Raw genomic sequence first — 23,303 nt, 5'->3', positions numbered from 1 at the left:
CGCAAATGACCATCGCGGCAAGAACATGAACCGTGCACTCCGCAGTCTCCAAAAAATGCGACGGCCGAAGCGCTTGCCGCGGAGGATTCCGACCGAATTGTGGTCCCTCAAGAAAAATGTCCCCCGAAAGCTTGGACCACTTGTTTTTCCAATTGGAATTTTTGGTCAGCAGAGGTGTTCGTGATAGAGCTCCCCGGTAAGAGGACAGGACGACCTGTTCGGAATCAGACCATTCCCAGAGTCCGCCCGCTCCCGCACTCGACGACGACGACGACGACCTCGAACCTGGCATAATCCAACGATCACGAATCGAGACCGATTGACCTATCCGTCACGCGCCATGTACCGATCCGCGAGGCCGCTGCTCGGCCTCGGCAGTGCAGCCATGCGCCCCCGGCAGCCCTTCACCAGAGTTCTCCCCGTAGCCAAGAGGATAGCAGCGTCGCCTGCCATGACCGTCACGGCGAGGAGATGCTACGCAAGCAAATTCGCGGCAGACATGCGGATGAGTTCGCGCCAGAACAAGAAAGCTTCGCAGGCCGATGGCGGGTATTCTGCAAGCGAGATTGAAAAGTCCATGACCATGGCACACATTATGCTCCCAGGTGCGTTCCCAGTGCCGAAACAGTGTTGTTGAACAGGCGCACTTTACACGTGGATGGAACGAGAGGGGGATCAGGAAATAGAAAGTTAGAGAATGGCTCGTTGACACGGCATTCACAACAGGAACCTTCGTCACCGTCCCGTTCTCCCAACTCGACAAGTCCCCCAAAGCCCTCTGGGCATACACCTACGCCCGCCTGAAGCAACGCGTGCTAGACTTCTTCGCCGTCTTCGGCGCAAAGGTCCACTCCATGCCGAACTGGACCACCAAGCCGCGCTTCCAGCTCAGCTACACCAAGATCGTCCCCGAGGCCAAGGCCCTCCACCGCCGCCTGGGCGAGGCCCTGGCCGCCGGCGACAAGGACACCCTTCGCGAGATCTGCACCCCGGCCCTCTACCAGACCCTGTCGGCCGTCATCTCGCGCCGCAAGGCAACGGAGAAGCTGACGTGGGAGCTGCTCCGCTACGACGGCAAGCCGCGCATCGTGAGCCACAAGATCGCGATGATGCCGCCGTTGGGCAAGGCACCGGTTATCCAGCAGGTCGTTGTCGCCATCTCGAGCTCGCAGAAGCTAGACAAGATTGAGAAGTCGACGAATAAGCCCGTCAAGGGCGGCCTACGGGTGCAGAACCAGACAGAGTACTTTGTCATGACCAGGCAGTTCAACCCCAAGACGTGGGCGCCCAAGAAGTGGATCGCATGGGGTAACACGCAGGCCACGACGATGGAGGACTGGAAAATGATGCAGAAGGGCATCAAGGATATGGAGAGGAAGGACTATGCCAAGAGAAGGGGGGAAAACCTGTGAAGGCTGATCACTTTCTTGCTAGAAGTCAGTTGGGGCTAAAAAATAATGGTAATGCTTTTTAAAGCATTAGCAACGACGGCAGAGGTAGTGGCGGACATGTGTATGAGGAGTAAAACAAAAACATGTAATGAGTGTATTATATGTGTCTGATTAAATGGCTGGCTATAGAACGAGCCTGATTGCATAGGAGCAAAAGACTCTCCGACCACCAAATACAAGAATCAAAATCTTCCCCTTTTCCCCCTTTTGCTAGGGTTGTTTGTATTCCTTTCCGTGGGTATATATTCCACTGTCCATAATTTCATATGGATCACCGCGTAAGAACCATGTAGTGCTTCAGCAAAACACCTTGTGGTTGCTTATGCTTTGCTCGGTCTGAGGAGCATGTTCACTGTTGAGATCGAGGCATGGCCCTTAGAAGAACTTGCCAGCGGGCTTAATGACCTCAACCTCAGAGTTGGCTTCATACTCGTCCCTCTCAACGTAGCGAGGGGCGCCGTCCGCCTCGGGCGTGAACCCAGGTCCGACGGGCCGATCCAGCGCGTCGAAGCGGCGACCGCTCTTCTTGGCCAATACGTACTGGAACGCCAACCGGCACCCCAACGCGCCGAAACCCCAGAGGAAACTCCCCACGGGCGCGGCGACAAAGGCGCCAAACACGCTCCAGTCATTGGCGTACAGGCCCTCGGAGACGATGAGCAGGTTGCCCGCCTTTTGCGCGTCGCCGTCGTAGAAGACGAGACCAAATAAGAAAACGGTGAGGATGCCGCCCAGCCCGCCGGCGACGACCTCGAAGCCGCGCCACCAGTAAAAGCGGTCGACCAATCCAAACACGAGGACGGGGATGACGGAGGCGGAGACGAGGTCGGAGATGAGGTAGATTTGCAGAACGGACGGAGCTTTCAGGGCGATGACGACGGTGGGGAAGATGATGAGGACGACGCCGGCGCGGATCCACCAGATGTTGAGGCGGTTGCGGAAGAGGTCGTTTGAGGCGGAGGAGACCATTGCGGATTGCAGGCTGTCGAACGCCGCGGTGGAGAGGGTGCAGACCATGACGAGGACGATGCCGACGACCCAGGCGGGGAGCTGCTGCAGGAGGAGGAAGAAGGCAATGGAGCCGCTATCTGCGATTTGGTCCAGGGGGAGCGCGCCGGACCAAGCTGCGACGAGGCCGGTTACGCCGACCATGGTGAGGATGCAGAGGATGATAACAACGGCGATGGAGACGCCTACGCGGAGGTCTTTGTCTGTTTTGGAGGCGAACGTGCGGAGCCAGAAGCCCGAGAGGAAGAAGTCGTTTGTGAGGATGCAGATGGGGAGGATGTAGAGGAGTTGCCAGCCCAGGAGGGTTGGCTTGAGGAGGCCTGAGGTCTCGATGAGGGAGGTGTCGATGTCGGTTTTGACGCCCATTGTGATTGCGACGATGATGATGAGGCAGATTACCATTGCGCCTTGGATGTTGTCCGTCACGAAGGAGATGCGGAAGCCGCCGAGGGCTGTGGGGTGATTCGTTAGTCAAGATTGTCTTTGTTTTGGGTTTCTGAGGCGGGGGAACTTACAGGTGTAAATGGTGGTGATGACGCACTGCACAATCATGACGGGCAGACCATCCAGACTCGTCAGGGCGTTGACGACCTGTCCGATGGCGGACAGCTCGGCGACCATGTACAGGAACAGCGTGACGAGGGTCATGAAGCTGAGGTAGAGCATGGCGATGGTGCCGTAGCGCTGCCTCGTCCAGGCCGTGAGGACGAAGCCCTCGGGCGTCTTGCGGCGGATGACGGGGCCGAGGACGGCGAAGATGAGGAGCGGGAGCGAGGACGAGAGGGCGTAGACGAGGACGCCCTGGACGCCGGTGATTGTGGCGAGCTCCGGGTAGGAGAAGAGGATGCCGGAGCCGAGGGCTTGGGGTTGTGTGTTAGTATTTCACGAGGCCGGGGCAAGGTAGACGGAGGGGGGAGGGAGGGGGGAGAGATGTTCGGAGCGGCAGCACGTTTCCCACGCAAGCATTAACTTGATCGAGTAATTACGGTGCAATCTCAGCTTCATTTCCACATGTCGCGGCATCTCCCCTTCTATTGTGTCGTCCCAGAAGGAGACCTCCAAGAAGGACTTTCCAGAGACGATGAGAACGGAAGAGGGTGGATGCGCGGCGACTGCTTCAAATCCGCGCCCGTAGTGAGCCGCATCCCCGATGATTCCATCTCTCCCCACCCTCTTTTTTCTGATGATATCTTCAGAAGGGGGGAGGATTTTCCACAGAGTATTCTGGCCACACTCGAGGTGTGCCTCAGGGTGGCCAGAAAGGTTAGTAGGCTTGTCTCCGCCATTTCAGAAGATGAGATCAGAAAAAAGGGGGTGGGGGGGAGAGTAGAAGTCGAGGAGGAATTGTTGATCTTTTGTTGTTGGGTTACGAACCTGCCTGTCAGTCATTCGATTGGACGGTCATTCATCTCATGATCAGTCTGCTCATGAGAAGAATCGGGGATACAGAAGTCGATTATCTCATATCATCTGTCATAGGCTTGCACTGTGTGGTTCGTGGGAAAGTTGTCTCGTAGACTTTGCTGTTTTCCGTGCCGTCCTGCCGCTCTTCTTTCTCGAAGAAGATGCTTTGCTATCGGGTCAAGAAGCGCAGTGACTAGAACATCCGCGTCTTCTTCACTCACCAGAGGCGATGAAGTTGAGAGCCAGGGGGAAGGCTGCGGGGAGTGTGTTAGTTTGCTACACATATGGGGATCCGAATGAGAGAAGAGCGTGTTGACTCTTTCTCAAACGAATGAGAGCCAAAGTTATTGTAGACGCGGTCAGGTACAAGAGGCACAGCCTCGTTTGACCCCATCAACACATGCACTTCCACTCTCATTCTCATGATGCAAAGGGGAAGAGTTCCTGACCCGTCTGAGTTCTATTTCCAGACAGAAACTCTCCCTTGGACTGATTGCGGAACTTCCACGCAATGGCAGTACCGGTGATACTGCGCAAACGTTAGTACCATACACTCTTTGATAGTGAGGGAAAGCAGCAGCGATGGAAGGTGTTGAGATTGGAAGAGCTGCGCAGAGTTCATACAGGAAGAGTCCATAAGTGACGTAGATGAGGGCGTTGGACGCCGCAAAGGATGGTTGACCCATAGTGGCAGCTTAAGGGCGATTGTCGATCAAGAATCTTATGCGGTAAAGAGCAGATTATGAGGCTGCGGCGCAAAAGTTGCGATGGATTTTCAATCTCTGTCAACTTCGTGAGAGAGAAAGAGAAGTCAAAAGGTGACGATGATACAAAGCGCGTGGCGTGAGTAACAAGCGAGATTTGCGCGCGAATAAAAGCAGACGATTATTAGAGAGAAAAATCCTCTCACACTCGGCGAATTAGATAGTCAGATAGTGGACTGGCTAGACCCGGAGCAGCGTGGTTTGGCATTGGGTAACCACCACCTCGGGTGCACCACTACATCCTCATTCTCTGCCGGGATTAGCTGATGGTCTGAGAAAGAGTGGATTTCTTTGCTCCGTGGTGTGGGGTGCTGTCAAAGTAAAGTCGCAGCGATCAAGTGGCCGACTGCGGCGACGGGCCATTCAGAGCTCTTTTCTTGGGTTCTTGGTATGGGCGCCGCGTTACCGATGTGGAGGGGTCCCAAAGTGGTGGGGGGTCATGCCGTTCTCGATTCTCGAGTCTTGGTTCTGAGCTTCTGCTTGAGTTACGAGGACTCGAGGAGACTGTATGTCAGTTTGAGTAGGGAAAAATCTGCCGCAAATATTCATAAGTCAAGGAATTTTTTCCCATGATATCCATGACATGACTTTGGATGTGACGAGGTACGTACCTATAATTCAATTCCAGGTTGTCAACCTAGGTACTAAGTAAGAGATTTAGTCGCCAGTGCCTTAGGTAATCAGACTTAAAGGTGGGCCCTCCGGCCCATGGAGGGAAGGGGCGCCGCGCCGCGCGTGACTGCCATGATGCCCCGGCACCCGATCTAAGCCCGTGCATCTTCCGACACTCAACAACCACAGCGCCGAACATCGTCGGCTTCCGGGATACTGGTCTAGCCGGCTGTCCTCATTCCGCTATGGAAGACATTGGAGATCAGTGGGCTTCCGGTATCCCTCCGAAACATGCGGGGTTGATACGTACGTCGGTCATCAAGGCATATTCCGATTCACAGTCGTCCTAGAAATCCGTTGTCACGGATACCGGTACTCTAGCCTCGCTAGAGGATCCCAAAACCTCAAAGCTCGGCTGTCCAGTGGCTGATATTTCCATCAGCTCTTGTTTCGGTCTGAACGTCACTGGCTGGGCTATAGGCACGCGTGCGTCTCAGGACCTCGATGCCGTGTGGAACGCGGATCGTGGATCATCGCGGCTCGTTTGTCTTACCAGTGAACTACCCGTATCACTTCGAGATCAAGGGAATTCACAACCACTTGCTGTTCCAGAAACTCCTCTTTCCCCTCCTTCGGCCATGCGATAGCTACCTGGCGACCTCGTGTTCAGGCTGGGCAAGTCTCGACCTGCACATGGGATGCCATGCGCTGTATCGTTCACTGCGGAACGCAAATGGATCATGAAACTACTTCCCACGATTGTCATTTGTCAGAAGGAATAGACAGATCTCCAAGTCCTGATCCAGTTGCCACAGCTTGCCAACCCCTCCAGATTGCTTCATGTCTAAGATCTGAGACTTGGCATTCCGCAACTCGTGGCAGGATCGATGCCCAACTCAGTACACCACTACACCACGAAGTCAATGTCATACTTGCGTCTAGATGAATGGGCCTTTTTTCCGGTGCGAATCCATTGCACAGACAGTTAAGACTGTAAGGTGGCGTAAGGTAATCGCGCCATACCCGCCCAAGCTCACAAAGCTCTTCAAGCGACACGCAGAATGCATCACGATATCTCGAAAGACGAGGAATATCCTATCCGACATTAAGGCGATCGGTTCAACCGACCATTACACGCGTAAAACAAAGTCTAACCAAGGTGAGGGTTTGGGAAACCACTTTTCTTTTTGCTGAAGATCCCGCTTCCAAAACTCCAAATGCAACCGCCATCGAAGGACATGACACAGTCCAATAAGTTTTTTTTTCCAATCATAAAATCAAATGGGTATAAGGTGCGCCGCTCCCAGATGCTCTAATAAGCCATAGACGTGCCTGGCCACACGACCCCGATTACCGCCTCGTAGATACCGGTACGCCTTGGGAGAATCATCTCTCTCTCTCTCTCTCTCTCTCGCCCTGGAAATAAGTTTTTTCGCCGTTCGGTGGCCGGTTTTGGTCGAACAAATACATGATTAGGAAAAGGTTGTGCGGGTGTTTCTGTCGTCCGTCATAACTTGTTACTAAGCGAAGACGGAAGACGATGTTGATGACGATGATGGTGGTTTAACGCCTCTCATTCTTGGTTGGGATCGAATTTGGACCGGTCAATCATGTGCTCCCAGGGCACCTCGGTCTTGATGCCTTTCTTCATGCAGCTCTTGCACACAGACGAGTCGTAGTCGACCTGAGTCACCACCACCTTGCACCGCTTCTGCGTCTGGCTGTACCGGTAGCACCACTCAGAGGCGCCCGTGAAGTGGTGCCCGCAGGCATAGTTGCGTCGGTACCACTCGCACATGACGGGCAACGCGGGGCGGTGGACGGCGGCGGCGGCGGCGGCGGCGGGTGAAGAAATATTGATGAAACGGAGAGAGAGGGAGAGGTTGGCGGTAGTTGTAAGAAGCTATCTGAGTCTTCTTCGTCAGCATCGGACTTCTTCCTCAACAGACGTCGAAACCTACAAGTCGGTATTGTATGTGTGTGGGCGTGCGAGCGTGCGAGAGGTTGATTTAGACTGAAAAGAGGGGACTTGGCATGACAACTCGGTCAAGGCAAGTTGCAAGGGCCGACAGATACCGGTGAGCGAGAGCAGCCTGTCAGACGACGTCCCGAGGTGATGGTTCAAGCGGGTATATGTAAGATCTTAAGCTCAGGTGGCTGCAGGAGCGGGATCGATACGGCTTAAGGGGAAAAGGTCCGAGGGTAATTATTGTATAAGATCTCAAGGAAGAAAAAAAAAAGAAGGTTGCCGCTTAGTACCTACCTTTCCCATCCCTCGATCCTATACCCCCCTCCCCCTTCCCCTTCGATATTCTGCCCACCCTCTATCTGGGAATACTTGGCGGGCGTATACACTGGATGAGAAGGCATGGGCACAAATTCGCGGGCCTGGCCTCGAGTTGGTTTCTTTTGCGAAAAGAAAAAGATGGGGAACTGCGCATGTACACATCCATCTTGTTTGTGTTGCGCATCGATGATGAGAGTCCGCCAAATTATCAAGGGCAACGGTGGATGTTTTTTTGCCCTTGTCTCAAACCAAAAGGAAAGAAAAGGTAGGATAATTAGCCTTCATTTTCCCTCTTCTTCTTCCTCTTCTTCCTCGTCAACTTTCCCAAAAGCAATCAGCCGTATTGCTCTGGCCCCCCTCTCAAGGGCCCTTGCGGAAAGCTGCTGGCACGACTGGGATCCGTTAGTCTCTCCTCGTGCCGTTTGCCGCTTGCCGCATTTTTTTTTTCTCTCTCTTTCGGCCGTGGCCAGGCAGCCTCAAGTTGTGTTCCCAAGACCAGACCACGCCTGGTTGTCACCGACGACACGGGTGGAATGAGTTGATCCGAGTCAGCAAAGTACGGATACATCCCCTCAAGGGGGCATGGGTAAAGGGCCATTCTGCTCAGCGGATTTTCCTTGTTGCAGGGAAGGACCAAAGAAAAAAAGGAAAGAAAAAGCAAGTATCCGATCCACGAGCTCGGAGGGATCACAAATGGTTTTTTTTCCTTCCTCATTTTATGACGATTCTTTTCCTTGGAGCCAGCCTTGTTGGTCCGTTTCTCCCGGCGCTACTATCTCCGGAAGACGGCAATCCCAGCGAATAAGAGAGAAATCCCAGCTCTTGTGTCAGTGAAGGGACTCGAAGAAGGCTCGATAATGGCACCGTAATGAGCCGCGGTGGTCACGCAACTTCAGACCAATGAACCAGAGCTATGGAGGATTTGCGGGCGGTAGTGTGAAATCTCACTTTCTGCATGAATCCCTGTCTGGCGTATCCCCGAGAGACGTGCGTGGTATCGAAGATTGGGCAGCGAGATGAAGGGGAAGGGGGAGGGAAGGGGCCGCGCCAGGCTTGCTGTTTGATACACCTACGGGGTAGGTAAGGTACGGATACAGGCACACTGGGTTCAGGCACCATGTTTCTCTCTCGGTTCCCCCAAAGCAGAAGAACTCTCACAAAGGTGGCGCTGTCATGCGGCGGAAACGAAAAAGTGAAATATGACGGACGTCCCGAGATGGGGTATCCGCGCGATTGGGGCGGACGATCGCCCGGGTAATCCACCCCGGCGAAGAGACCAGGGTTGTCAACATTCCTCGAAATGGGGTGTCCACAGAGACGGGGCGGAAAAAGAAAGCACTCCGTGGCAACGATAGCATGAAGTGAGGGACAACCACCAAAGCTGGCAGGTCTACGCCCACAGCAGTATGGTAGCACGAACTGACACCATACCATACATATTTCGCTTCTCCTTGCACGTATCACTCTCCTTTTTTTCCCTTCCTGTGCGACCAGGAAGCAGAGCAGAATCTTCAAGGATCACACCCCCCTTATGACGTTCATGCTGAGATGCTATGACGGATTACTACAGACACATGCACACACGCTTCTCCTCATCACCCACACATACTTACCTACCTTAGTGTTGCCAGTGACATATATGGCTGAATATCTGGCTGGACCTCATAGTAACCGTAAAGACCTTCGAGCTTTGCCAAGAAGAGTAAGACATGATGGGGAACAAGGCACGCAGAGCCAGAACTGGGGTAACGGGAGGGACATGAGCCAAAAGCAAAACCTTGCTATAAATCAATTGTTGATCCATCTTATTGCGGGCAAAAAAAAAGACCTCAAGAGACTTTTTGGAGGGGCGGCCGGGCCTTCTTTTCCTTCTCTCTCCCTTGCCCTGAGGATCAAAGACAACAAGCTCCAGCTCAGCTCATGCTCTCCACCCCATTCCCGTTCTGTCGCCTCTGCAGCCCAAGCCAGCCCTTGCCAATTTTAAGGAAGTTTGGGACGTATCCGGTACGCACGCAGCCAGCGTCAGCATCGGAATAGCCCGTGTGTGTCGACTCGTGTCGTGTTGGTCGTCGGTTATGGTATCGAAAGGAACCCTTGGCCGCCAGAAAGGAAAGCCGAAGAAAGCAACTCGGGGTGGACACAAACGGAAAACAAACGAGTCTAGAGTCTGCGACTTGCCGACAGACCCTGGATATCCTCGCAGCTGAGATGACGACAGATCGACCGCTAAACCTCGTGAGCTCTTTTTTATTTCATTTTTTCATTCTTTACTTTTTATTCGTTCCGCCTTTTTCGTGCTTCACCCCACCACACCGAGTGTCGGCCACGCAAATGTGACTGTGACTGACTCTCTCTGTCTCCTCCAACTCTGTCCACGAGAAAGCCTCAAAACAAAACCAACAAACTAACATGTCAAACGCAGCTTCGGCCGTCAAGTCCCCGTGCTGCAGGTATTCACCCGCCACACCACAATCACAGAAAACACCATCATCGCTCCACAACCTCAACCATGCAGCTCCACCCGCGCACCAGCACGCCCTCCGCCTCGACGGTCCTCCGCGACTTTCTCAACCAGGCAAAATGCACCTGCTGCACGGTGCGCGTGGTGGAGCTGACCAAGCAGCGCGCCGTCGTGGAGTGGGGCTCCGTTCCATACTTCACGGCGCGGGGCAAACGGGCCGAGTTTGTCTATTATACGGCCGAACGCGTCGCCGACGTCCGGCCGGATCTTCTTCGGACCTGGGCGGCGGGACGTCCGGGAGCAGGAGCGGGAGTGGGGCAGCAAGGCAACGGCAACGGCAACGGTAACGGTAACGGCAAGAAGGAGGAGACGGCTGAGTGGATCCGCGACCGACTCCGCGATAGCTGGCTCGTCGAGCAACTCGCGTACTGGGTCGAGTTTCTCGAGGAGTGGAAATCCTATCGCGAGTGGTATGTGTACAAGCCCGAGTTGTTTGAGGGCAAGGAGCCGGACGTGCTTAGTCCTGGCTGCGAGGGCTGCGTGAAGCCGCATTGGCCCGGCGGGCTGCGGCGACGGGCGTCTTCTTGCGCTTGAGAGCCTGGGCATGGAGGTCACTTGCGGCGAAAGCCTTCGAGGATATGGCATTGGCGCTTGTCATGGGATCGTAATGCATGGATTGCATGGTGGGCAAAAAACAAAAGGGAAGCGGTTAACAGGGCTGGAACCGAGGGGCTCGCTTATTCGTTTCTTTGGGTGGAAAGTGCTTTATTCCCTCGGCTAGTGCATGAGGCTTTGGGACTTACAAGGTTTTTAATCGTTTGTGATATCATTTCTCACGAGGGGGCATACCGGGAAGGTGGTGTTGTTGGACCGGGGGGAATGAACTGAACGGGTGATCGGGGTGGTTGCATGGTGAACTGGCGAAAGGTCTGGAACGAGTCGAGTCGGTATGTTTGCTTCAATAAGTCAGTAGGTAGCCGTAGTATTAGCTTAGGTAGGCAATTAGAGTAATTGCAAAATGTTGGTGATGTTATAGATATGTAGGTGTACCCGCCTTACCCGTCCCGCTTCGACTAGTTCCAGCTGTATCTCCGTCCATGGACCTGGGAGAGCAAACATCGTCAGCACTCGCGCCACGACCGTCGTAAACCATCCACACCGTTCTCGTCGGATCCAAGACTTTTGTTTGTAGAGTTACGACCAAATGGCGGTCCCCCACTATGCAGTCTTCCCGCGCGCCCGCGCCGGGCTCGCATGCCAATGGTCATGCCTCGAGCAACCATGTCCCGCATGGAGGAGACAAGGGATGTAGGTAACAAGAAAAGTCAGAGAGTTCAAGATGAGCCAAGACAAGCCATGGGTGGAATCCTGGCCGCGGAACCGGGGACCCCTCATTCCCCGAACAGATTCCTCCCCATGTCCCCGTACTTTTCGTCCCTCCCCTGCGGCAGATCACCATCTCTGGACCTGACCACCATCCATCTCCCGAGTGCGTAGTGTAAACCACGAAGGGGCGCCGTCGAACCCAGAATCGCGGCGCCTACACGAGTAAGTATGATAGACTTTTGACGGTCCAAAACTTTCACATCAAGTAGGTACGACTATACGAGGTAGTAGAAAGAAGGAAGCATTACTTCCACAAGATCTCTATTCCTTGACGGCACCATCTAATCATCCCGAATCAGTAATCATGATTCCAAGCAGTATGTCACTATGCCATCCACCTATTATGACCATACGTGCTTCGAACCCTCGATGCGGAACTTCATCGACGTCTCCTCCGCCTCCTGGTCCGTCGACCGGTATCTGCCAAGCGATTCTCGTTCGGACAAAACACTTGGCGTGCCACGTCTTCAACGTCTCCCAGGTACCCTTCGTCCCAGGCGTTCGTCATGTGCTCCTGATTCGCCTCCCAGTCTGATTCACAACAGGAAGCTGTGCGTGGCAATGGCATGGTGTATTGCTGATCTTCAGATGCAGGTTGGCACGTGGATAGAGACATTGTTTAGGTCCACGTTTGCCCGCCAGCCAGCCACGTCAGAAGCCGCTCATCTACGGACGTACCCGCGCATCGCTCCAGCGGATACTATCGAAAGCAAAATTCCATTACTGACTCGATCCAAACAGCTCAGGACGTCATCGGAGAAGCCAAATACATGGTTTCTATCCCGGAGCTTACCGTCCTTTCGTTCCTAGCTTCCTTCCGTTTCCTTTCTTTTCGATATCAAAATCTGGCCGCTCCCTTTCCACTTCATTTCCTCCCCTGCTGCCCTGGTAAACTACCAAGCACTTTAGATCGGACGCCGTCTAACGGGAGCTTCCGTCCTGTCAAACCTTTTCCATACCAAGTGAATCTGGATCTAAAATCGCCATGTTTAATGTATTTGGGCTCCCTGAACGCCTCTCAAACGCCTCTGGTTGAGCCTCAGCCCAACCGCCTCCTTGCCTCAAGAGACGTCACAGTCCCCTAGTTAACCCTGGTGCTTGAGTCTCGGATAGCGATATGATCGATCAAAGTGGATATGATCTTGAGCTGCTTCAGGTCATCGTAACCGATTTCATGTATCAGCCACCTTGAGCCAGGCCCCCAAAATCCGAGACCGAATCTCTCTCACTTCCTCTTCCCTCCAAAGACAAGCAGAAAAACTCTGGTTAAAGAAAATGCAAGAAAAAGCAATTATATCTAGGATTCGGAACGCCGTCCTTCCATCACCCACCCCTGCTACCCATCCCTTCATGAGCACATATCCCTGCTCATCAGCAAGGATTATGAACATTGTTCCCAAAAAGACACATCATTTTCGCAACATCTGTGCGTTGTTTTGTTGGCGCCGCTGTCCTCAGGACCCCCCCTCCTTCGGCTGTCCTTGCGCTCGCATGCCACGATCTTGGGATCTTCATCTGCCCGCCACGTCCCCCCCTCGGGCTTCCTTTCTGGATACTCCGTCCACTTCGGCTCCGCGGTGTGCTGTGCCCCTCCGTCTTCATTGGCTCGGAGAAATTTGATACCGACTGAAAAAGTGTGGTCGGACATTTGACCACATCGATCGTGAGATCGCGAGATCTCTCTTGCGCTCGCTGTTCCCTCCGCCTGGGAATCGAGCCGTGGTGGGGGGAGTCATCGCGTCGTGTACGGCGGCATATGTGATATCCTACCAATCTCGATGGCGGTGAATTTTCTCAAACCGAGAGGCTCGCTGCATCGTACACAGTGATGTGGCTGGATGGGCTTGCATTAGATGATCCGTCAAATTTCTGCCCTTTCCCCCTTCTGCAGCATAAGCATCCCACATAAAAGCCCACGCAGATGGACGATGGACAGTCAGCAGCCACCACCACCACCCGCCGTCTCAATCCCACTCGGTTGTGAGATCACAAATCGACGCCGACTTGTGAACGGTCGAGTTGGAGGGGGGAAGAAGTACATGGTCGCCGGTCCCAGTGCCTTGTCGTCGCGCCGTTGTGCTCACCCTCGCGTCGATGATCGCCGTGCATATCTCGCAGTGCATTTCTGTCTCGTGTACTCCATGTGCTGCTGTGCCGCATGCTCGTCATGTGGTTTCGTATGCGGGCGCGCCTATCATCGGTTTGGCAGCAAGGCAAAGAGAGACTTGAGAATTGAGACTTGAGAGAGTGGGAGAGAGATAAGACATCTCAGGGCAGGGGTGGACTTTGCCATGCTGGGATGAACTGGTGATCAAACACAGACAGGACCGCGAAACATCGGATGGCAGGAAGGCCTCCACCATTATTGCAACAGGACTGTCCCGTCTTGTGCCTTCACACCGAAAGACCTTTCTTTCGCGCGCGCGCTCTCTCTCTCTCTCTGATGTGGATCTCAACGCATGTGGTTTCTCTTCCTCTCCTCGAAGAACGTTCTGCCGAGTCCTACACAACGCACATTCAAGTCCCCGCATCTCTAGTATTTCAGAATGTGTCTGCCTGCTTCCAAAAAAGGATCTGAAGGTGACAAGGTCGTTTGAATGCTAGTCTGGTACCTAGCCTGGCAAGAATAAGCAACGAAAGACGCAACCTAGCCTTGCTAACCCCGTCGAGAGTGTAACCCCTCCCCATCCAGAAAGTTTCCAGAAAAGCAACAACCACGTGTGACGATGATTTGAAGGATATGGTCCCCAAAATTCTGCCAGCGCACAATACTCCGTGCACCACGAACTGGAGATGTCTCTCTCCCCAGTATCCGTAATCTCGGCCATGTATCGCGGCATCGCCGGTTCGTGGAAGCCGCGGATGAAATGCTCTCCCACTCTTTCTTTCTTCCTTTGAAATGCAGAATTTCAAAGGACAGAAAGGGAAAGAGGTGAACGACGAGAGACAAGGAATAAAACGAAACATCTGAGATTGGAAAGTCGCAAATCAGACGTTCCGTAGTCTCTTCAGAAGAACTCGAGAAGAGAGATTCGCTTCCCTGCGACCCGCCACGTCCATCGCCGTCGACCCATCTCCGACCATTTCACTTGAATGATATCCTCCTCTTGCTTCCTCCAGCGCCTTGACTTGTCTCGCCCTGCCATCGACAAAAAGGCCCTCTCATTGCTTCTTCCGAGATACCAAGACTCATTCAATCTTTTAAACTTTTCTAACCCCTTCACTTCCAAGTTCCGGTTCCTCCCCGGCTCGTCGCCCCTTCACTTGTGTCCATCCGGCTCTGCAACTCCCTTCTACCCGGCCGATGATGCCGGAGAATTATCGACATCGAAATGGGGCGTTCACGTCAGAATCACATAGTTCGTCCGTAATTCCCAATTCCATGTTATTCGACGCCCAGCCTATCCGTAATCGGCGTGACTTTTACCAAGATCTGCCCTGGCAATACGGAAAAGCAAAACGAGTTCGACCGTTACACGTAGTTCGCTACGCTGGCATGATGCATGGATAGGGACTTTTCCAATTTCCAGCCCAACCCTTTGATCCACTCCCCCCCCGAAAACGAGGTTCTCTCTCTCCCTTTTGGCTCTGGCCTTGACCCTTACGCAAGGCACGGGACGATCCCCCCTTCGGACTCCGGGAGCCATCTTGCTGATTGCTACCCTGCGTTGCGAAACATCGGATGACACGCCGGCCGTACCGAGGTCGGTCGAGTTCTAGATTTGGACTTGCGTGGGGGGAACTTCCGAATGGTACAGGACGAAGAAGATGAGTGTCCATACTCGAAACAGGATCACCAGAGTCGTGAGGTCATCCATCAATGAGGTAATTTGAGGTCTTGAACTTCGATGGGCCGATTTTGACAACTCTGATGGAAGATTTGGGCCTAGAGAGGAATCTATCCACGTGGTGGATAGAATACAGAGCCGGCGTTGGGCTTTCTTACAACTCAGGAGCGACTCCATCTTCCTCACCCCGCGTCGCATCTAGCATTGAGTACCGATCTTCCTGTCCTCGGTGTGACCAGTATTGTCTTCTCCCATCGTTTTGAGGTCTCTTGTTGGATATGGATAGAAGAGTTGAGTTGAGTTGAGCGTAAGGAAGGGACGGAAAAACTGATAAGTGAATAACTGAAGCTACGATTAGTACAGGTAGATATTTACACACCGATTACAGCATCTGAACATGGCAGCCTAGTGCTATACCGACTAGGTTTTCGGCTACTCATGGCAACATCCTGAATGATGGCTGCACTGCTCGCGATTTACTTGAGTGTCGAATGCAATAAATCATTACCTTTCACAGAAGTCCTACACGTTACTCGCACTTGCATGAACAGTCTGATTCTCAATTATCAGACGAAAGCCGTGGGCAAGACCACTAGCCACCCATTCTCGGGAGAATAGGTACTCTTCACTTCGTTCCTCGACCGCAGCTGATTATTTTTCAAGCAGTCTAGACTGCCAGGGTCGTCAGAGGAAATCCTTTGAGACATTGCTGTAAGGTAATTGAAGCCCAATTGGACGCATTCTCAATCGGATCAAACTGTCAGCTTCAGCCATTTGGTGTGGCATTTCGGCTCTAAAGGTTATCTCTGTCTTGGCATTTTAACGTCTGTCAATACCTCAAGGAGAAGCGCCCATTTCCATTTCACTATGACTGGCCAGTCATCTGCGAATATGATTCTTCACCATGACTAGAAGTGATATCACAAGTACTGTATAGTGCCTGGGCGCACGTAGTGGTGTCAGATACCCCAGATATCTACCGGGCGTAGGGCTGACAAGATCGGCAAGATCTGCTCCGCCCGGGGCGAAAAACGCCTCCTCGAGAGCCTCCTCTGTCCAGACATCCAGATCTTGAGGAGTTTAAAGACCAAATTGCGCATAAGGCTATCGCGGGCTGAAAAAGTTTACCAGACAACTTTTTGTGTCCTCTATCCCAGCGTTATCATCATCAATAGAAACCGTCTGTCCAGAATGAAACTCCCCATCGTAGGCCTCCTATTCTCACGCGCTTCTGCGCCCTTTAGCTATTGGAACGACCGCGCCCAAACATTCAGAGCATCGCCGCCCACCGTGTTCGATAATAAATCCATAGAGATCCTCCAACAGGCAATAGCAGAGCCCAACGCCACACGCCAAATATCGTTCCGCCCCTTTGAGATCTTCTTAGGTAACGCCCCGCAGCTTGGACAAGACGAGTGGACATGGCGTACGATCCCAATTCCCTCTTCCAGATTTCAAAAAAAGACTTAGATAAACTTACATCTCACCACCAGGCGTCAACGTATCCGAATTCAGTCTCCCTCACCTCGCCCAAAACACCACAGAGGTCAACCTAGGCCGAAACGTCACCGACCCGCACTACATCGCCACCTCCTACTCCCTATCCTGGCGCCGCGGAGGAAACCTGTCATCCGGCGGTCTGCGTGGCTCTGATTCCCCTTTTTGCGTGACATCTCTAGACGTCGAGTTCTCTCCCAACGTCACAAACCTCTGGGCCGAGGAGAACGGCAACAGCACAGATTGCGAACCGGTCCTCGGCGAAGCATGCCTCGAGGCCCTCTACGTCTCCGATAGAACACTCACCCGAGACGGCTGCGGCGGGAGAATGCCCCCGTGGAAGACGACTCCGGAGTGTAATGCCACGTTTGGGTATGGTGCTGTGATTCATGGAGCTAGGACGAGTGACCTCAACCCCAACGTTACGAGGAATTCCACCTCGACGGCGAGAGGCGACCTGCCGCCGGTCACGAGTGGCAGTGAGATTTTGGGGTTTGGAAGCGGGTTGGTTGATGGCGCGGATGCGAGGCAGGCGTATTTGAATGCTTCGAACCGCGTACAGATTCTGATTTTCAATACGTGGGTTGGGGAGGAGAGATTTAATGTCAAGTTGGCGAGGTCGAATATTCATTGTATGAGGGTGAATTCCACTCGGGTTGCAACAAATACGGCGGTCGGCTCGGGTTCTTTGAGTTTGGGGTTTATGCTGGTTGCTGCTACTGTGAGTATGTCCATATCGCTACTGTAGCTTGGAGAGACGCGGGAATTTCGAAATTCACTTGAAAGACGTGACCCAATCCTTGTATGATTTTGATGTTCAAAAACCCATGCGATGTTTCCCCTCTTCAACCAATCTTCTCCAAAGGTTGCCTTTCGTTCGGTGTAGAGATCCAGGCGGGGAGAGGTGCTGTGAAAGGAAGACTTGGAGTAGCTGGTAGGAAAGGGGCAATACGTAACAGAGAATTCAATATCACGTTTTAAGGGAGGCTTCGCACTCTGGACAACATCCACGATATACATCCACCAAAAAGGCAAGATCTAGAAGACAAAAGAGTTCACCCCCCCCCCCCCCGGTGGCGAACGGGGGCTACATCTCTGGCGCACGTGCTGGGACTCGAACACGAGACCTTTAAGCCTTCACCGATTAGGCTGTTCGTGGACTTCAACCACTCCACCACCCAGCCAGTTTTGACTTGACCCCCCAAAGAGGGCGCCTGGTGGCTGGTGACGGGAATGGGATTTAGGGGGATATATGCCCTTCCCTGTATTCAGATGGAAGGTACGCTCAGGAAGGAGGGAAACGTGGGCGCTCTTTCCCCTGATTCATCCATCACGTCTTGGAAAGGTCGCTTCTCCTACCTTACCAGAAGCTCAGTGAAGGTCGTACACACAGCAGGCCGCGGCTGATATTTGAATACAAGCCAAAGCTAGTTTCTCCGACGATACGAAACATCACGTCTACGACGATTATCGCGACATGCCAAGCTAGATCATTCGCGTCACAACGAGGACAGACCGCTGATATACATCCAGGCCGTTACTTCTTGCCCCCGGTGCTATCCGCATCCTCCGAGCCGACGGACTCTCCCGGTCCGGCCCCTCAACCCCCGCCCTGTCGTCTCCAAAAGTCCGTCCCGGGCCGCACGAAACCCCCGTCAAATGAACATCCCCCGCTCCCTAACTTCCCTACTTTTCTGACCTTCGTAGAGAAGACCATTCTGCCTCGCCCGAACGACCTTGACCGAGAATGCCAAATCATGCAGCCAAGAAACCTCATCATGCCAATCAAATCATCTTCACCTCGGATGAGAAGGCCTCAGCCCCCGGTGCACAAACACGACCCGAGACCGAAACCGAACGAGACTCAACCTCACCTGCTGACAGTTGCAGCTACATCTATCCACCTCCTTTACCTTTACGGCACCGAGCCGAGATGCACATTGTCTGACCAGAACGAAACAGAGATAAGGTCATTGTAATCGAATAGTTTTGTTGGAGGAAATCGCCGGGGAGAAGGCAGACATCACCCACCAGGAATAACAAGCGTGTCAATAGGGTACTCCATGGCATCCGCACATAGCATCGAATGATAAAATTATGTCAAACGACAGAAAAGTAGAATCACCAAAGACCACATTGATGAATAATTATATATGCTAAACGCCAAACATCGGCTGTATGAGCCATAACAACCTGCCCTCAGATGAGACATTGACATGAGTGCTTGAAATCCAGCCCCTCATCAGAACCATCCTCATTCCATGGGCCTGTATGGGGTAGAGGAAGAATATGAATGGCCCCTCAATCAAACAAAGGAGCCTCCCATCCAACGGAGGAAATTAGACTACCGTTTGTCCAGAACGCCTGTTGTGGCTCCCCCCATTGTCTTCCGTCTTTCGTAAGCCTTTTCTTTCCTGTTCCGTATAGATCAAACATCCTGTTGTCGGTTGATGCCGTACAAGTACACAGAGTTGTACCTCGTCGTCGTCTCTTCATCCTCTGTTCGTGGTCGTCGTTGCGGTCGACACAGGAACCCAGCCCGGACCGTTCGTATTACATCAAGTTGTTGCGTTGGGTAATGACTTGCCGCCTACATAACGGAGCACTCGCCCTCTTGTTGCTTGCCAATCTTGCTGCGAGAAATGCGCTCGCGCTGTCGGGGACCGTTCTTGCCGGCGCGCTTGAGGTCTTCGAGCCGTTCACGTGCCTTGGGGAAATCTTGGGCTGTGGAAACGGGTCAGCATACATCGCCACACGGAAGCAATTACAACTTACCAGCTGCTCTCCAGTACCATCGCTTTGCATCCTCCATGTTGGCCGGCACACCAATGCCCACCTCGGTAAAGTAACCCATCGCGTACTCGGCCTTGGCCAGACCGGCCGTGGCAGCCTTGCGCGCCCACAGGTAAGCCTCGGTATCGCTCTGCTGCAAGACGTTATCGGTACCAGTAAGGTACCATCCACTGAGTGACAGCTCAGATTGGTGCTCGCCTTGCTGAGCTGCGCGGGAGTACCACATAATGGACTGGCGGGGGTCAACGGGGCAGCCCATCAGACCATACTCGAAGGCGCAGCCGAGACGATATTGTGAAAACTTGTAGCCGAGGTCGGCCGCCTCTCGGAACAGCTGGAAGGCATAAGCCTCGTCCTTGATGATGGCATCGTTGGGTGCTGCAGACTCGTAGAGCAGACCCAGTTCATGCAATGCGTGAGGATTCTCCGCGTCAGCTCTTTCAGCAGCTCTCTTGAGCCACCCTACAGCCTCGCGAGGATTCTTTGGCTGGCCAAGAAGCCCCTTGAGCAAGATCATACCGACCTTGTACATGGCTGGCGTATCACCGAGCGTGGCAGCTCTCTTGTACCATTGGATGGCCTTGAGGGGATCCTTTCTTGTGCCACCACCTTCTTCATGTCCAATCTCACAGCAGACTGCCGTTCTGTACGCCGCAGCCGCATGTCCAAGCTTAGCAGCCGACTGGTACAATGTAAAGGCCTCCTTGTTGTCAGGCTCCAGTCCAAACAAGCCACGGCCTAGGCAGTCAGCATAGAAAAACATTGCTTCAGAGTTTTGCGCGCTCGACAACTTCTTGAGAATCTTGTTTGCGTCGGCAAGATATCTCTCCCGGGCACGGGTCTTCATCTTCGGATCGGCAAGATTCGGGGCCAGAACATCGGCCGCCTCCACCAGTCGCTTCGCTAGTCTCATGGCAGTCTCTTGATCGTTCGGTGTTGACTTGACAACCTGGCGTAGACGCTCCAGCTCTTCCTGTGTAACGGGTGTTGTTTCTTGAAGCGAAGCCTTGCTGGGTTGCTGAGGGAGCATTTGCTGCTGAGGCGGGGGTGCGCTGCCAGGCCCGGCAGGAGGAGTCGATACGTGTACGCCAGGAGCGCCGGCGTAGTTGCGAACAGGCGCGGGCTTGTCATTCATATTGACCATGGAATTAGGCATGTGGCCAGGTCGCACGGGAGCTGGATGAGATGGCAGAGAATCGGGGCCTCGATTAGGGGAAGGGCCTTGGGGCAGACCAGGACGCCCCATCTGCGGATTCTGTGGTTGGTCCCAGCCGTTGGGCTGGTTGTATGCGTCCTGGTAGCCGTTACCCATTGGCGGCATTGGAGGAGCGTCACCGGCCATCTCAAAGACAGCCTGCTGCGACTGTCGAAGATCTGGCTGCGATTTGGTTCGACTCATTTCCGGAACGCGCTTAGCGCCCGGCTGCGTGTGTTCGGCAATGCCTGGGCGCATGTGCTGTTCAAAAGAACCGCGAGGAGCATGCGAAGGTGCCCCATTGTACTCGGGAGCATCATGGTGACCGTAACTGTGGGCGCTTTGGTTACTCATGCGTGAAGGTTGGTAATAGGCGTCGTAGACATCGCCGAATGACGCCCTAGTATCTCGGTATCCATCCTGATCGCCTCCGAACTCTCCAGGTCCCCCATACCCTGCATTCTGAGGCGGAGGCAGTTGCTGCTGCTGCTGTTGCGGTGGCGGCGGCATCGGGTTTGGGGGATACATGCGTTGCGGTGGCGGCCTATTTCCTTGCGCTGTTGAAGGCCGAGGAGGAACACCACCACGTGGCGGTCCCCCTGGGCCACCATATGTGTCCTGGCGTGGCGGAGGCCCGCGCCTTTGTGCTTGATCGTTGACCGGCATGGTCATACTTCTAGAAGGGGGGCCAAAATCGTCCCTCGGAGGGCCTTGCTGGCCGTAGCCATCTCCTCGAAAGTCTTGTCCGTAACCTGGCTCAGGGCCACGCCGCGGGTCAGAGTAGCCATGAGGTGGCGGCGCTCTTCCATTTTGAGGTCCACCAGGAGGTCGCTGCTGGACAGGTTGGGACGAGATGTCAATTCCGGCCATCTTGTTCAGAATCGCATTTTCAGCATCTAGGTCCGTCTTACGGCCTTGTCCTGGAAATGACGGGAAAGCGCCACCACTGAATCCCTGGGCGCCAGGAGGACTGATCGGTGCGTGTTCTCGAGGACGGTTTGCTAGGAATGGTTAGCATCCAAGGGCATGAATGGCACACGCGCAACTCACCAGCTGGATCTGAATTGGCCGATCGCTCATACGGAGCGGGACGACCGCCACGACCCATGGGGAAACCTCCTCGGCCTGGGGGACCGCCACCGCCACGAGGCGGATATCCGCCGCGAGTACCATCTGCGGTCGGAGGGCGTGCAATGGGACCACCTCTTCCCATTTGAGGCGGCCGTCCTCCCCTCGGCGGGCCATTTGGCCCTGGGCCGCCACCATAGTAATCCTGCGGCGGGTAGCCTTGGTTCGGCGGCGGACCTCTGCCGTAGTTGGGGTCCTGGTACTGTCCGCCATAGTTTTGGTCGTAGCCGCCGTCATCATAGTAGTCGTAACCATATCCATCCTGCTGGAAGTTGTCATACTGCTGAGGAGGACCCCGCTGCGCGGGCGCTGGGCCCGGTCCGGGGCCAGGACGAGGCGCGGGAGGGCCACCGCCGTAAGGACGCTGACCCGGATAACCTGCCATCGTCTGCTATGCCACCACTTCTCGTGTCGGGATCGTGTCGTCGACCTTTCGAATCAGTGGCGCAATGTGCGAGTTTCGGTCGAGTGTGTTTTTGGGGTGTGTGTTGGGGTAAAAGATGGGTGGTTCGAGGTCGGAAGAGTGTTGGCTTCGGTAACAGCTCCTAGGCGGCCCGGGATCGCATAAGGTTACCGTAAAGGAGAAAATTAGGTGTAGCTCCACAGCTTTGCGGAATTGGACAGACTACAACAGGCGCATAGCTGACGTTGTCGAGAAGGCCAAGGGTTGGCGGGGGGTTGTTGTGGTCTTGTAGGCTGGGATTCCGCACGTTTCGGCTCAATGTTGATCGACAGTTTCGGCGGGCCAGGCTATGCGCGAGAGCGGACGATTCGAGTTGGTATCCGGGACGAGAGAACAGTCCACTGCAATTTCGAGGGGTTCGGTGCGCGCAGGACGGAGTGAGCCGAATTTCAAGGGGAGTAGTAACCGATAGAGAGAGGGGGACAGAGGAAAAAGGAGAGAATAAGAAATGAAGTAGAGCCGCGCGTTGGGCAATGCCGGATAGTAGGTTCAATAGAGCAGCCGTTAAGGGGAGATCGCAGGTGTTTCCAGAACACGGCGTCTATTGGTGGCAGTTGACGGAGTGCGGCAGTGGGGATGCGACTGGAGGTTGATGCTGGAGGGGTGGAGGAGGCTGGGCCAAGCTCTCTCTCTTGTGAGGGTAGTTTGTGTATTATGGCCGTGCCGTTCAAGGTTGAGCGACTCAGGTTGCTTAAGGAGGAGGAGAGTACGGATATTCGTGAAGGGTATCGGTAAGAGATAGAGAGCGAGGAAGAGGTCTGGCTCATGCACGCGTCCACAGTCCACACACCAAAGGAACGACGTGTGTGCGGTGCGGTAGGTAGGTATTCGTACGGGTGTGTGGATTGGGGCTGGGACTCGGGAGGGAATTGCTAGTAGAAGAGAAGAAGAGCAAAGCACCTCAGGAGGCGCTGTCGGATGCGGTGCAACGCGCAGATGAATTAAGACAAGACGGAAGACTGGGGGAAGAAGGATTTTGACTGGACTGGGCGGGATGCGTGGACGGGATTGGGTTGTTGGACGAGCGCCCGGGGGGGACGGGTACCTCGATTTGCGCATGTAAGGC

General features: G+C 54.0%; 8 protein-coding genes across 8 annotated transcripts; 5 read left to right on the top strand and 3 right to left on the bottom strand.

Moving 5' to 3' along the window:
• Positions 1–340: 340 nt before the first annotated feature.
• On the top strand, positions 341–1,412 carry BDZ83DRAFT_567321 (uncharacterized protein; the record flags this gene model as incomplete). Its single annotated transcript, XM_060503943.1, has 2 exons — positions 341–605; positions 727–1,412. 2 exons carry the CDS (start codon positions 341–343, stop codon positions 1,410–1,412), a joined length of 951 nt encoding a protein of 316 aa, XP_060370114.1.
• Positions 1,413–1,826: 414 nt separating this feature from the next.
• BDZ83DRAFT_747695 (uncharacterized protein) lies at positions 1,827–4,549 on the bottom strand (the record flags this gene model as incomplete). Its single annotated transcript, XM_060513486.1, has 5 exons — positions 1,827–2,911; positions 2,975–3,319; positions 4,085–4,117; positions 4,313–4,392; positions 4,488–4,549. The coding sequence occupies 5 exons, from the start codon at positions 4,547–4,549 to the stop codon at positions 1,827–1,829; spliced, it is 1,605 nt and encodes a 534-aa protein (XP_060370113.1).
• A 661-nt stretch (positions 4,550–5,210) lies between these two features.
• On the top strand, positions 5,211–5,886 carry BDZ83DRAFT_647233 (uncharacterized protein; the record flags this gene model as incomplete). The annotated part of the gene is made up of 3 exons (XM_060510055.1): positions 5,211–5,230; positions 5,397–5,545; positions 5,621–5,886. 3 exons carry the CDS (start codon positions 5,211–5,213, stop codon positions 5,884–5,886), a joined length of 435 nt encoding a protein of 144 aa, XP_060370112.1.
• A 926-nt stretch (positions 5,887–6,812) lies between these two features.
• Positions 6,813–7,037, bottom strand: BDZ83DRAFT_567032 (uncharacterized protein; the record flags this gene model as incomplete). Its single annotated transcript, XM_060503915.1, has 1 exon — positions 6,813–7,037. The coding sequence occupies one exon, from the start codon at positions 7,035–7,037 to the stop codon at positions 6,813–6,815; it is 225 nt and encodes a 74-aa protein (XP_060370111.1).
• A 2,998-nt stretch (positions 7,038–10,035) lies between these two features.
• BDZ83DRAFT_567366 (uncharacterized protein) lies at positions 10,036–10,581 on the top strand (the record flags this gene model as incomplete). The annotated part of the gene is made up of 2 exons (XM_060503948.1): positions 10,036–10,299; positions 10,354–10,581. 2 exons carry the CDS (start codon positions 10,036–10,038, stop codon positions 10,579–10,581), a joined length of 492 nt encoding a protein of 163 aa, XP_060370110.1.
• Positions 10,582–16,327: 5,746 nt separating this feature from the next.
• BDZ83DRAFT_661605 (uncharacterized protein) lies at positions 16,328–17,421 on the top strand. The gene is made up of 2 exons (XM_060511063.1): positions 16,328–16,587; positions 16,655–17,421. Exons 1-2 carry the CDS (start codon positions 16,353–16,355, stop codon positions 17,404–17,406), a joined length of 987 nt encoding a protein of 328 aa, XP_060370109.1. The 5' UTR covers positions 16,328–16,352; the 3' UTR covers positions 17,407–17,421.
• Positions 17,422–17,872: 451 nt separating this feature from the next.
• On the top strand, positions 17,873–18,727 carry BDZ83DRAFT_602937 (uncharacterized protein). The gene is made up of 2 exons (XM_060507199.1): positions 17,873–17,937; positions 18,192–18,727. Exons 1-2 carry the CDS (start codon positions 17,892–17,894, stop codon positions 18,635–18,637), a joined length of 492 nt encoding a protein of 163 aa, XP_060370108.1. The 5' UTR covers positions 17,873–17,891; the 3' UTR covers positions 18,638–18,727.
• A 29-nt stretch (positions 18,728–18,756) lies between these two features.
• On the bottom strand, positions 18,757–22,450 carry BDZ83DRAFT_422079 (uncharacterized protein). The gene is made up of 4 exons (XM_060502986.1): positions 21,919–22,450; positions 20,593–21,176; positions 19,434–20,400; positions 18,757–19,382 (listed from the first exon to the last, which is right to left on the bottom strand). Exons 1-4 carry the CDS (start codon positions 22,157–22,159, stop codon positions 19,249–19,251), a joined length of 1,926 nt encoding a protein of 641 aa, XP_060370107.1. The 5' UTR covers positions 22,160–22,450; the 3' UTR covers positions 18,757–19,248.
• Positions 22,451–23,303: the final 853 nt, after the last annotated feature.

Source organism: Colletotrichum acutatum (genome assembly GCF_030867785.1).
Source record: "Colletotrichum acutatum strain CBS 112980 chromosome Unknown BDZ83scaffold_8, whole genome shotgun sequence".
Classification (NCBI taxonomy): domain Eukaryota; kingdom Fungi; phylum Ascomycota; class Sordariomycetes; order Glomerellales; family Glomerellaceae; genus Colletotrichum; species Colletotrichum acutatum.
This window is presented reverse-complemented; position numbering and strand designations above follow the sequence as displayed.